The sequence below is a fragment of the Rhinichthys klamathensis genome, unplaced genomic scaffold (assembly GCF_029890125.1).
Source record: "Rhinichthys klamathensis goyatoka isolate OS25496 unplaced genomic scaffold, OSU_Roscu_1.1 h1tg000095l_1, whole genome shotgun sequence".
Taxonomy (NCBI): domain Eukaryota; kingdom Metazoa; phylum Chordata; class Actinopteri; order Cypriniformes; family Leuciscidae; genus Rhinichthys; species Rhinichthys klamathensis.
Genome location: NW_026606634.1, coordinates 2,197,075 through 2,210,669, shown reverse-complemented (window position 1 = coordinate 2,210,669; position 13,595 = coordinate 2,197,075). Strand labels below are relative to the sequence as shown.

General features: G+C 40.0%; 1 protein-coding gene across 2 annotated transcripts in view; it reads left to right on the top strand.

The window, feature by feature from the left end:
• The window catches only part of col2a1b (collagen, type II, alpha 1b), a 63,402-nt gene that overhangs the window by 23,684 nt on the left and 26,123 nt on the right, over nucleotides 1-13,595 (top strand). For both annotated transcript variants that reach the window (XM_056252534.1, XM_056252533.1), the window contains 10 exons: nucleotides 1,751-1,795; nucleotides 1,900-1,953; nucleotides 2,635-2,733; nucleotides 5,473-5,517; nucleotides 5,697-5,795; nucleotides 7,394-7,447; nucleotides 8,079-8,186; nucleotides 8,348-8,401; nucleotides 10,081-10,179; nucleotides 10,267-10,320. In XM_056252534.1, coding sequence (XP_056108509.1) covers nucleotides 1,751-1,795; nucleotides 1,900-1,953; nucleotides 2,635-2,733; nucleotides 5,473-5,517; nucleotides 5,697-5,795; nucleotides 7,394-7,447; nucleotides 8,079-8,186; nucleotides 8,348-8,401; nucleotides 10,081-10,179; nucleotides 10,267-10,320 — 711 coding nt within the window. The remainder of the gene's footprint in view (nucleotides 1-1,750; nucleotides 1,796-1,899; nucleotides 1,954-2,634; nucleotides 2,734-5,472; nucleotides 5,518-5,696; nucleotides 5,796-7,393; nucleotides 7,448-8,078; nucleotides 8,187-8,347; nucleotides 8,402-10,080; nucleotides 10,180-10,266; nucleotides 10,321-13,595) is intronic.

The window sequence follows — 13,595 nt, the reverse complement described above, 5'->3', positions numbered from 1 at the left end:
TCACTCACTGACTCACTCACTCACTCACTCACTCACTCACTGACTCACTCACTCACTCACTCACTCACTCACTGACTCACTCACTCACTCACTCACTCACTCACTCACACACACACACACACTCACTCACTCACTCACTCACTGACTCACTCACTCACTCACTCACTCACTCACACACACACACACTCACTCACTCACTCACTCACTGACTCACTCACTCACTCACTCACTCACTCACTCACTCACTCACTCACTCAGTCACTCACTGACTCACTCACTCACACACACACACACACACTCACTCACTCACTGACTCACTCACTCACTCACTCACTCAGTCACTCACTGACTCACTCACTCACTCACACACACACACACTCACTCACTCACTGACTCACTCACTCACTCACTCACTCACTCACTCACTGACTCACTCACTCACTCACTCACTCACTCACTCACTCACTCACTCACACACACACTCACTCACTCACTCACTCACTCACTGACTCACTCACTCACTCACTCACACACACACACACTCACTCACTCACTCACTCACTCACTGACTCACTCACTCACTCACTCACTCACTCACTCACTCACTGACTCACTCACTCACTCACTGACTCACTCACTCACTCACTCACTGACTCACTCACTCACTCACTCACTCACTCACTCACTCACTCACACACACACACACTCACTCACTCACTCACTCACTGACTCACTCACTCACTCACTCACTGACTCACTCACTCACTCACTCACTGACTGACTCACTCACTCGCTCGCTCACTCACTCACTCGCTCACTCACTCACTCGTCTTCATTCACTCACACACATACTGATGTAGGGAATAGTGAATGAGGATACAGGGGATATTTCGAACACAGCCCGTGTCAAGAGTGAGACGCTGCAAAAGACGCAATGTGTGAGCGCACCGGTTAAAGACGTCCATCTAGCGATTGTTCACATTGAAAAACAATACAAAAGTAGCGCAGTAGAATGGAAAAACGCATTCTGTGTGACCGGCCCCGAAGAAATTAAGTCTTGCTTTCTGAAAACAATTATCAAATTAAAGTGAGTTAAGGCTTATTTTCATTCCTTAATTTTAAACTGTTAAACAAGATTATTTTTTTGACCCCACCGGCAGATATCTGTTCTTATTTTAAGCAACAACACTAGCATTTTACAGTAAACTGGACTTAATATCGTATATTATTTTGCTTCTCCAGTAAATGCATCTTGATTTAAGAATGTTTAGATATTTGTACTGGAAAACAAGACAAAAACTATTTTTTTGCAGTGTGTTTTGCCGGATCCATGTTATTTTCAGACGTGGGAAGTAAGCAGTATAAAATAGTGTTTGGGACATTTGCATTTGACTGGTAACAGATTAATTACTAGAAAAAATAAAACTAGAATTTCAAAATCATAAACTGCAACATGATATGCTAATATGAGTCAAAATATGCAATGATTTTCGAAAGTCGGCAGTAATTTGAATAGATTACTCTTTCGCTCTCCTCTTGCTTTTAATACGCATGTCTTTCTCATTCATAGTGCAGTAAACTGTAAATCTATATGCTGCGTTTCTGATAATGATAATAATATTATGGTAACCAATATCACCAGCTTGCAAAATAACAGTATGGAAACATTCTTACGTTCAGTTCAGGGAGAAGCTTGTGGATGGTTGAGGATGTTGGTTCTGAAGTGTGTGTTGTGTCTGTGTTTGATCAGGGTGCTCGTGGGAATGATGGTTTGCCCGGCGGTGCTGGTCCTCCTGTAGGTTTGAGGCTTCCTCTTCATCATCATCATCATGTGTTATAGTATGAGTCTGCTGTAAATGAATGTTCATTGTATTCACCTCATGCTGTTTCTGTTAACAGGGACCAGTCGGTCCGGCTGGAGCTTCCGGTTTCCCAGGATCCCCTGGGTCTAAGGTTTGACAGCTCTTAATACTTAATTCCTCTTAATTCCTGTCACATGTGTCATTATTAATAATTCACTAGTGAGTGTAGAGCTACTTTGGTATTTTTATGCATGACTTGTAACAGGCTAAAGATACCAAAAACAGCAGGAATGTTAGATTTAAAGGGGAAAGTCTTGATTGTGTTTTTCTGCTCTACTAGAACAGGTTTTCCCGCTTGAATGTTGATTATTTTCCTCATATTCTCCATTGTTGCGGCTCCTCTCTTCCCAGTCTGTCAGTAACGCTCTGTTTACTTCCTGTCTCTATGAAGCCCCTCCTCCTGAAAAGCACACTGTGCTCTGATTGGTCGGCTGGAGGAGTGTGTTGTGATTGGTCGAGCGCTTCGAGTGTGTTTGGGAAATGTCCCGCCCCTTTCCATAACTAACTCAACCAGGCCCCGCCCCTTTATTCTGTGTATGAATTATTAAAATGAGGAATATTGTGACGTGTTCATTCCCGGAAGAATACTCAACTTTCCTGCTATTAATACTATTATTCAAACAACAAATTTAGTAATAATCTGCAGGTTTATGAACACTTTTTAAAGACCGGATTAATGCACAGCCCAGGCTCTGGAAACCTGTTCTTGAGAAGAGAGTCGTGCTGAAAGCGCACAGTTGGTTTGTATCATGTTGTTTCTCATCTTTCACAGGGTGAAGCAGGACCTACCGGAGCCCGAGGCCCCGAAGGAGCTCAAGGCCCCCGTGGAGAGTCTGGCCTCCCTGGATCTCCAGGACCCTCGGGAATCTCTGTGAGTGAAACAAGGACTATTATTATGACAGAAAGCTCAGGTCTGGTAGATGAAAGGGTGTCGGTTTTCTCATTGTGGCCTTGAATGAGCTCACGTCACTCCAGAGGACTTAAATAAGACAACATTTACACATAGCCGGGTATTTAGAGAAAGGAATATTTCCCCCCCTCCGTTTTCAATAATAACATCGTGCACACAACATCGGTTTCAAAAAAGTCGTCATTTACATCAACCCGCATAAATACGCCGTCGAGCGCCATCATAACTCTGCCAAACTGGGCACTCGCTCGCATGACGTGAAGCATTTTCTGGCGCATAATGTGACATTTGAGAACCTAAAACCCCGTTTCTCCCAGTTTACACGGCAACACATAACCGGCGTTATCAGAAATCTCCACTTTGGTCAGAGTTTTTAGAAATAATCGTTTTCTGTGATAAAAACAGGGTTTTCGTGTAAATGAGAGGCCAAACCGCAGGGAAATATCTGCGCCTTCCCTTCGTGTAAACGGGGCATTAGTGTGGCGTAAGGAAACTGCACTGTCCTGCTGTTAGCATGGGTCCTGCACTTGCAGTGTGACTCTGACAGGTGCTGTTGATGAGGCCTGAAACATGACGCAAACACTTCAGGAACACCGATCACTTCTGTTCCCATTAAAGTTATGAAAATGCTATTTCTAAATGTTGTCTGAACAATCAAAAAATCTTGTTTTTTCTTGGTTATGCAAATGATAAGGCAACATTTTTGGAACGTTACTTTAGAATGTGCTCTGAACATTCTGAAACAAGTAACATTTGTAACATCTGTAACATTCAAAAACGTTAGGTCCAGCTAAAATGTTGCAAAAAAAAAAAAAAAAAATTCGTGAAAGATTTATAGATGTTTTTTGTGCTATCATTTTGAGAACATTATTAAAGACCAGATAACTCTGAACAAGCGTTCTGTTAACGTTACTGGAAAAGAGCATGTTGGGAGGACACCACTTTTTGTAGCATTTTGACATAAATGGAAGATTTGAAGTGGCACAAGATTTGGTTTTATGGCAAAAGCTGGTTTTAGCTGGTTTTTCTCACAGCTCACATGACCCCAAAACCCCAGACCAGGCCAACCTAACCTGCTAACAGGGAACGCTTGGCAAGATTCTCTTAAGGTTATGAACAAAAGTTATTCCAGTAACGTTGGCCAGTAACGTTCAGTAAATTCCAGTAACAATTGCATGGCTATTATTTGTGCTCATGTTTATATGTATGTTTATGTTGTTTCATTTTATTTTATTGTTGTATTTTATATGTAATTTTGTGCCTTATGTGATTATTTTTTTTCTGTACAGCACTTTGGTCAACTTTGGTTGTTTAAAAGTGCTTAACAAATAAAGTTGGATTGGATTGGATAACGTTAATAGAACGTTCGTTCGAAGTGATATGGTCTTTAATAATGTTCTCAAAATGTTAGCACAAAAATACTTTGTGTACTTTTTTTCTGAAATGTTTTAGTTGGACATAGTTGGACGTTTTAAAACGTTACTACTTGTTTTAAAACGTTCAGAGAACATTCAAAAGTAACGTTTCAACAATATTTGCAGAATGCAATGTTCCCTTAAAAATATATATTTTAAAACATTAAAAAAATTGACGTTTTAGGGATCATTCGATAATAATGTTTTCATAACTTCATAGACCTTAGTCAGGGTAACACCATATTTATTTTTTGACAGAAATGAAAATGAAGCTGCGAATTACAGTGCGTTCAATGTGCTGTTGTTAAACAACATACTGACAAAACGTCTTTCTGAAAAAAACGCTCAGTAGACAAAAGTTGTATGAGTATAAATGTATGTGTTTATACAGTGGATGCCATTGTAAAGACTCTCGTTTTCATCCGAGTTAAATGCAATATGGCATCTAACCTGACCAAGGTCTATTGGGAGTGTTAGCAGAATCTTCTTCGAACATATTTTTGGTTATAACCAGTGGAAACCATCTTTGTGGACAGATCTCAGGAGTCTCAATCCTGCATTAAGTTCCTTTTGGATGGTTTAAATAAGAAATGCGTGTCATTGATGTCAAAGTTCAGGATAGTCACTAGTGAAGGGTTCGGGATCCTGTGAGTTCCAGTCACTGTTTTGATGACGTCATTTTCCCACGGGCTTCAGAGTGACACGACATTGAGAGCTCAGATGATTGGATCAGTCAAAATACAAAGAAGACGAAGGTCTTTAATCGACCGACAGAAACGGAGTGAACAGAGAGGAAGTAAATACATGATGGTGGACACGAACTACAGTAAATGATGACCAGCTGTGATGAACAAATGTCCATGGTTACCGATTAGTGGCGGGAAAATCAAACAAAGGAACACATGTGATGAATGAAAACAAACTGAAAGTCCATGAAAACGAATCTAAAGGTGAATGAGTTCAGATGATTGTGACAGATTAACAAAGAATGCGTGTTAGTTATTTGCTTGCAACATTAAACACAATAAAATACAGTGAAATGTGCTGAAGAAAGACTGCAGATGAAATAATTGTGTTTATGCAGCAGAATAAACTGCATTAAAAATGATTATATGTTGCTGGACGCCTATGATGTTTTATTATTCATTATTTCCTCATTTCTGTCAGGATTATTATTATATTTTTGCTTTCAAGTGGAACGTAGAGACCAAACCGCGACTGATGAAAGGGTTAACTGAGCGCTAGACGGTAACTGTCTGACTGTGTGCTCTTGCTCAATCTGCAGGGTAACCCTGGTACTGACGGCATCACCGGAGCTAAAGGATCAGGGGTACGTACATGTATATGTGGATTTCCATGTGACTTCGTTATTTGTGAATGAGTTGTTCACTTCTATTGTTCCTCTGAGCTTCATTCCTGTTTTGACACGATACACCGATCACTTGTGATTATTTGAATTACCCAAAGCAACACAATAGATCATATGAGGAATCTCTTCTCTTCCCGTAGGGCGCTCCTGGTATTGCTGGCGCTACTGGTTTCCCGGGCCCTCGTGGCCCTCCTGGACCTCAGGGAGCGACAGGTCCTCTGGGGCCCAAGGGACAGTCTGTGAGTTTCAGTTTTACTTTCAAATGTTCCTCCTCCGCTGAGTAAGGGATAATCCTCAGTCAATTCAGGTGATCATGACCCTGACACGTGGTTTATTCAGCACTAATGACCAGCTGACTGCACATTATACTGCTGTAACTAACCGAGTCCAGTAGAGCTGCACGATTCTGGATAAACTGAGAATCACAATTTTTTTATTTAAAATAGAGATCATGATTCTCCCACGATTCCGAAATGACAACTAAAGGTTCTAGCAAAATGTTAATTAATGCAAAAATATAATATATAAACGAAAATAAACGAATCTCTTGAATGAATGATTCAATGACTCACTCATAAAGACTTCACTTGTTTGATTATTGGATGAATAAGTGTTTTTGAACGAATCTCTTGAATGAATGAACCATTAATTCAAGAGATTATTATATAGACATATTTATACAGACATGGCCGAATCGTCCTCATTTAAGAATAAACATAAGTAAACGCAGAACAATTAGATTATCAGGGACTTTCGTGATAAATGTATTAGACAAGGTGTTATTAGCGATAGAGCATGACTTAGTACAATGTGATTCTCTATGTGATTACTATATAGAGCAAGCTGAGCAGTGTGTTAGGAGTGCGCCTTACCTCACCGATCACAGGACATGAGGACATTTAAGTGTTGATTGATGTTATTCATTTGCACTTGATTCTTGCACTTGAGGGACTGATGAATTGTTGTATGTTGTGTGAGAGTATTTGCTGGTTTTAAAGAGGCCATATTATGCCCTGTTAAGTCTTGATGATGTTTTCCGGCTCTACTAACAGGTTTTCCTGCTTGAATGTTGATTATTTTCCCCATATTCTCCATTGTTGCGGCTCCTCTCTTCCCAGTCTGTCAGTAACGCTCTGTTTACTTCCTGTCTCTATGAAGCCCCTCCTTCTGCTGAAAAGCACACTGTGCTCTGATTGGTCGGCTGGAGCAGTGTGTTGTGATTGGTCGAGCGCTTCAAGTGTGTTTGGGAAATGTCCCGCCCCTTACCATAACCACCAGTTTCAACACACAACTAACTAACTCAACCAGGCCCCGCCCCTTTATTCTGCGTATGAATTATTATAATGAGGAATATTGTGGCGTGTTCGTTCCCGGAAGAAACTCAAGACGTTCCAGGAAGTTCAGAAACACTGACATTGATATAGAAAATAACCTTTGCACCTTTAGTTTGTACCTTTGCAGAGCTTCTTAATGCTCAAACAGCAATGTTACACACTAAAGAAAGATCAACATGAACAAATGCATGATAGGTCCTCTTTAAATAATGTACATTATATCGAAACTCACTGCATGAGATATGAATTATTGTCAAGACATTTCACAGATCTGTTTTATTCAAACAAACATGGGACCCTTCAAGTGCTGGCTGATATGTGTGTATATAAATATATATATTGTAATGAAGTTAAGATTATGGTCACATCACCCACGCCTAGACCCTTCAATCCCACCAGTGATCCTCATTCAACGGATCTTCTGGTCTCATCTGATAATGTTCAGATCACGAGCTTCATGGTCTGCAGTGATAGATCTGACCCTGATGTGTGTTTGTCTTCAGGGGGATTCGGGTCTCGCAGGGTTCAAGGGTGAGGCTGGTCCTAAAGGAGAAATTGTAAGTCCTTACATTCACACTAGAAGTCATATAACATTATAAATAACTTCATTATCTGCAGCACTGTATTGCACTACTGGACTGTAAACATAAAAATGTCAGTAACACTTTACTCAAAGCCTTTATGTATGGATGATGCCTTATAAAGGTATTCCTAATGTACATTATAATGCATTATATCTTTTCATAAATAATAGTAGCCAAAGTTCAAATGTATTATAATATTTGCAGATTCCTTGTTATATCTGAAGTTATTTTGCAGTGTTTTAATGCATTATATATTCTAAAGGTGTAGCAGTTAATAAATAAGCATACAATGCATTATAATGTGCATTACAAGGCATAATAAACGCATTAAAATACTTTTATAATGCATTATATATAAAAACTTTAAGTAAAGTGTTGCCAGGATGTTTACATGAAACAATGTTGCATTAAAATAATACTTTTTTACATTTTAAAATGTATTTAAATATTGATTTTGTAGCTGCTATACATAGATGCAAGCAACAACACATGTGAGAAGTCAGTTTTTAGTATTTAAACCTTCTTTCAGATGCAGTGTATGTATGAGTGTTTTACAGTACGTCAAGTGAAAATGAATGTTTTAAATAAAGCCTGGTGTGTTCAGGGGAGCGCTGGTCTGCAAGGGTCCATCGGCCCTGCCGGAGAGGAAGGTAAGCGAGGACCCAGAGGAGAGCCTGGTGCCGCTGGACCCGTCGGCCCGCATGGAGAGAGAGTGAGACGCTGTTGCCTCATATCTGATCTTTACTTCATCTGCTCCTCTTGAGTCGTTTATAACATTTAACACGTGACCCATACGTGCATTGTGTTTCTATGATGAAGCATTGCACTGCATTCTGTAAATAACATTCAACAATGATAGCATGTTTTCTGCAGGGTACTCCTGGGAATCGAGGTTTTCCTGGACAAGATGGTCTGGCTGGTCCAAAGGTGAGACGCCATGCTCAGAATGCAAAAAACAATAAGCCCTTACTATAATTTTATGCTGGATGTGATGAACAAAGCCAAATGAACAAAGTCATAGTCGTTCATTTAAGCCGTTAGTCGACTAGTCAGTGTTCCACATTACAGAGAAATACTCAACCATAACAATGAACCTTGAAAATACAAATTAAGGGCTCAATTGTACGCATAAAGCGCACACAAAAGTTTTGATTATGAATGTTTTAGGAAAATCAGAAAGGAGACTGTCTGGGCATTTTAATAATTTCCCTAGTGAAAAAAACCTATGCCAAAATGTATTTAAAATACTAAGAATACTAGAAATCTATTAACATATTTTTGACAAATTGCTTGAGGCTTAATGATATAAATATTATAATTAAACTTTATTTGGAGTACTTCTTTATTACACAATGCACATTTATTAATATCAAGCCTAAAATGTGTTTAATATCACTATTAGTAAGGATAGTATGATCACTGTATAATTTAAATGCAAGATATTTAAAGTGTACCTAAAGTTTACTTGCAATTGTTTCACTTCAGCACAATCAAATATAGTTCATAATATCTTTAGTTGGACCTCAGCACTATTTCTGGATAACTATTTCATATACATGAAGTACAAAATTAGTTGTTCCAATTTAGCAGACTTTAAGTATACCAGTTTAGTATACCAAAAGTACAATTGCAAGGTGTTGCAATTGAGTACATAAATATGTATAAGTATTTGTTGTATACTTTGCATAAAATAAATGTATTTCTAATATATTTTAGTGTATTTATTTTTCACTAGGGTTATTAATAACCTAGTGTTTTCTGCAAACATGACTCTCATCTCACAGTATAGTGGATGCGCCTATAGAGAGAAATGCACGTGAAGTTAAACGTCATACTAGTTTAGCTTTCAAACAAACACTTGGATATGTGCCTAATAAAAGCGCACATTTATCTAGATTACTTATCTAACGGAACATAATTACCACATGAACCAGATCTCTTAAAGTCCCCCTGTTTTGAAAATCCAGCTTTTAATGTTGTTTATATGTCTATGTGGTGTTTTAAATATGCTTTAAGACAAACCATGTGTAAATTCATAAATACACATTCATAAACACCATTGCTGAGTATTTTCTGCTTAAAACTGCAGTGAACCAAAGACAGTCTCAAAAACACGGTTTGAAATCGCTGGAGTTCCTGTCGTCACAAACTACCTTGTAACCAATCAGATCAACGTGTGATCGTCAACCAGTGGAAATTTTCAAGGAAAAAAAAACGTTTAAATATGTCATTTTGGGGATCAAGGATGAGTTTTAAGGGATAAAATGATTGACTACTGGGGGACTTTAACGATCTGTCCGTCATGGACTGCGTGACTTCACCACTTCATTTTTTCTGCGACTAACTGACTAATTAAAATGTCGAACTTCTCGTCGACTATCGTTTTGTCGACTGTTAGGGGTCAGCCCTAGTGACTAAAGTCAAAATGTGTCTAATATTGTTCTTTGGGAATGTTGCAGCATATATAGCTCTGTGTCCGTCCGTAAAGATTGCACTATTACATTGGAAGCCAAACTATGACTTAGCAAATGGTTATGAAAATCATATCAGGTTTTACTTGATTGCAGCATGTATTCAGTTTCTGTCATTATGCGTGTGTGTTGCAGGGCGCTCCGGGTGAGCGTGGATCTGCGGGCGTATCGGGGCCCAAGGGAGCCAGCGGAGACCCTGGACGGCCTGGAGAACCGGGTCTGCCTGGTGCACGGGTACATCAGTCCACCGGTCTCCTCTGCCAACAGATCTGATACTGGTTATACATGTTTGTCATAATCACGGCCATTCTCGTTTCACAGGGTCTGACGGGACGTCCGGGTGATGCCGGTCCACAGGGCAAAGTCGGTCCATCTGTGAGTAGACAGCCAATATTTTGACTATATAGCCTTATATATATAGCCTAACTTAGGTATAGGAACTACAGTATGTGAAAAAGCATTAGCGTTTGCTGTGTGGTCAATGCTCAATGTCGCTAGCTGAGCGGAAATACATAATCATGTTTCTCTTGGTCCCTTCAAAGTCGCGTTTTCTCTTTACTGTAAAGGTTTAAAGGTCCATCTATCACTGTTTTCCATGTTCGTGGAGTAAATATAGGCTATAATCTGTGTGTGTACACAGCTTTTTATGGTGTTTCGCGTGCGTTCGACCAATCAGCGTCCACTAATGTCACTGGTAGTTCCTATAGTACTGGTTTAGACCTGACTCTGAAGGAGCTAATTTAGTTCCTCCAAAACGAGTTGCTAGAACTAAAATCGTTCCCTGGTCCTGCGGTGCGAACACGCCGCAAAGCTGGCACTTCTGCCAATAGTTATAGGAACTATGAAAAGGTTCCTTCGGTGCAAAAGCCCCTTATGATTAATAGTGAACCTTTCAATCACATAGAGATTATTTAGTGAAGAAAATCAATTAATATTGCTCTTTAGATATCGAATCCTAACACTATGCTAAATTGTACTCAAATGATAAGGGTACTGATCTAATGTATAAAAAAGAACATGAAAAACAGTGTATATAAATATAACAGATATGTATTTACACAAACAACATTGGATTAAAATAACTCTTTATATACTGTATATAATAGGGGTGTAACGGTACACAAACATAACGGTTCGGTTCGTACCTCGGTATTGACGTCACGGTTCGGTACGGGTTCAGTATTTTTCACTCAAATAAAAAAAAGTTCTTTAAATTGCACATAAGGCAGGTTTTGTATTAACTTCTAAATCTAATTATAAAGTAAATTTTCTACTCCAATTCATTTTTGAAAGATAATAATTTACGCAGTGGCTGTCATAACCTGTTTTCATGACAAATTTATTTAAACATGCATTAAATAATCAAGACATTACTAACAGGATAAGTAAATATAATGAATCGGCTAATATAGTGCATATACGAAATGATTCTCTCTAGAGTTAATTTCTCTAGCGAACTCCTGCTCTCTCCCCAGCAAGCAATTTTGTGTTTAAAAGACGTCTAATAGCCGTCCAAACACAGCCTGACGTCTGGCTAAAACAAGGCAAAATTTGGGCTGTCAGTGAACATTTAATAGACGTCTAAACCATCACCCAAGAATAGACTAGTCATCAATTAGACAACAAAGAAATGAAATGAGTGAAAAAAATGAAACTAAACGGCTTGTAATCACTGTTGACTTTACTTACATGATGGAATATCAAACATGATGGAATATCAAACATCAAAAATAACCTTATGAGATTCATATACACCACACTGTTACGTTATGTTAAGTTATGTAAAGTACATAACTTAATTATTTATTAAGTAAATAAAGTATTTATGTACTTAATTTATGTTAAGTACATAAATACTATAAGTGCATAGTATTTCACCTGGAACACAACTATAATTTTTAAAGACAAACACACACATGCTAAAAGCTGAGCTGTGGTAATGTGTTTGGAACCTTTTTGTACTAAAATTGTATTTTTTTTAATTGCAGGAATACATACAGAAATTATACAAAATACACATATCGACAAACAACAATATTCAAAACAAATTCAATCTACATAACTTTAAACAAATCAGACCACCATTGACAATTACTTCTGCTAAAATGTTCCTACATTCAATGATATTTTCACACATAGACACAGCATCACAACCTGGTCACTCACTGGAGACAAACAAATCTATAAAAATATTTGATCAAAAGCCACTGTCATTCCATCAGTGTAATATTTTGGAGAAATACAATATGCTCAATTTTGAAAAATGTAGTCATTTTAAAAATGGCTGTTTAATTTATAAAGTTTTTCATGGACTTGCCCCCACGTCCACTTTCTACATTAAACCAAGGACTGGCAGAGGTTTTTGCACGAGAGCCTCATTCAGAGGAGCCCTCGAGATCCCACACAGAAAACAAACTGTTGTCTATCAGAGGAACAGCCTCCCTACAAACATTAGAGAAAGTCCCACTTACTGCACATTTAAAAAGCATCATAAACAGTTTCTTAAAAGTTCCCAGTTATGTCCTCATTTTGACTAATTTTATTGATGTAATGTAATTTGTCTGAATGCGTGTCAATGTGTTTCTTGACTGATACTGTATATTGTCATATTATACTTTTGTGTTGTTGTGTTCCTGCCTCGGGACTACAGATGAAAATGAGCATTTATGCTTTAATCTGGCTCATTTACAGTCTCTACACGAGTGAGATGGTCCTCACTGCAGAACACGAAATCCAGGGGGAGGAGTTGGATCTACCATCTGACCCTAACCCTCCGCCCCCTGATCCCTAACCCCACCCCTAATCCTACCCATCTCCGCCCCCTGATCCCTAACTCCACCCCTAATCCTGCCCATCTCCACCCCCTGATCCCTAACCCCACCCCTAATCCTACCCATCTCCGCCCCCTGATCCCTAACCCCACCCCTAATCCTACCCATCTCCACCCTCTGATCCCTAACCCCACCCCTAATCCTGCCCATCTCTGCCCCCTGATCTCTAGCCCCACCCCTAATCCTACCCATCTCCGCCCCCTGATCCCTAACCCCACCCCTAATCCTACCCATCTCCACCCCCTGATCCCTAACCCCACCCCTAATCCTACCCATCTCCGCCCCCTGATCCCTAAACCCACCCCTAATCCTGCCCATCTCCGCCCCCTGATCTCCAGCCCCACCCCTAATCCTACCCATCTCCGCCCCCTGATCCCTAACCCCACCCCTAATCCTACCCATCTCCGCCCCGATCCCTAACCCCACCCCTAATCCTACCCATCTCCGCCCCCTGATCCCTAACCCCACCCCTAATCCTACCCATCTCCACCCCCTGATCCCTAACCCCACCCCTAATCCTGCCCATCTCCGCCCCCTGATCTCTAGCCCCACCCCTAATCCTACCCATCTCCGCCCCCTGATCCCTAATCCTACCCATCTCCACCCCCTGATCCCTAACCCCACCCCTAATCCTACCCATCTCCGCCCCCTGATCCCTAACCCCACCCCTAATCCTGCCCATCTCCGCCCCCTGATCTCTAGCCCCACCCCTAATCCTACCCATCTCCGCCCCCTGATCCCTAACCCCACCCCTAATCCTACCCATCTCCGCCCCCTGATCCCTAACCCCACCCCTAATCCTGCCCATCTCCGCCCCCT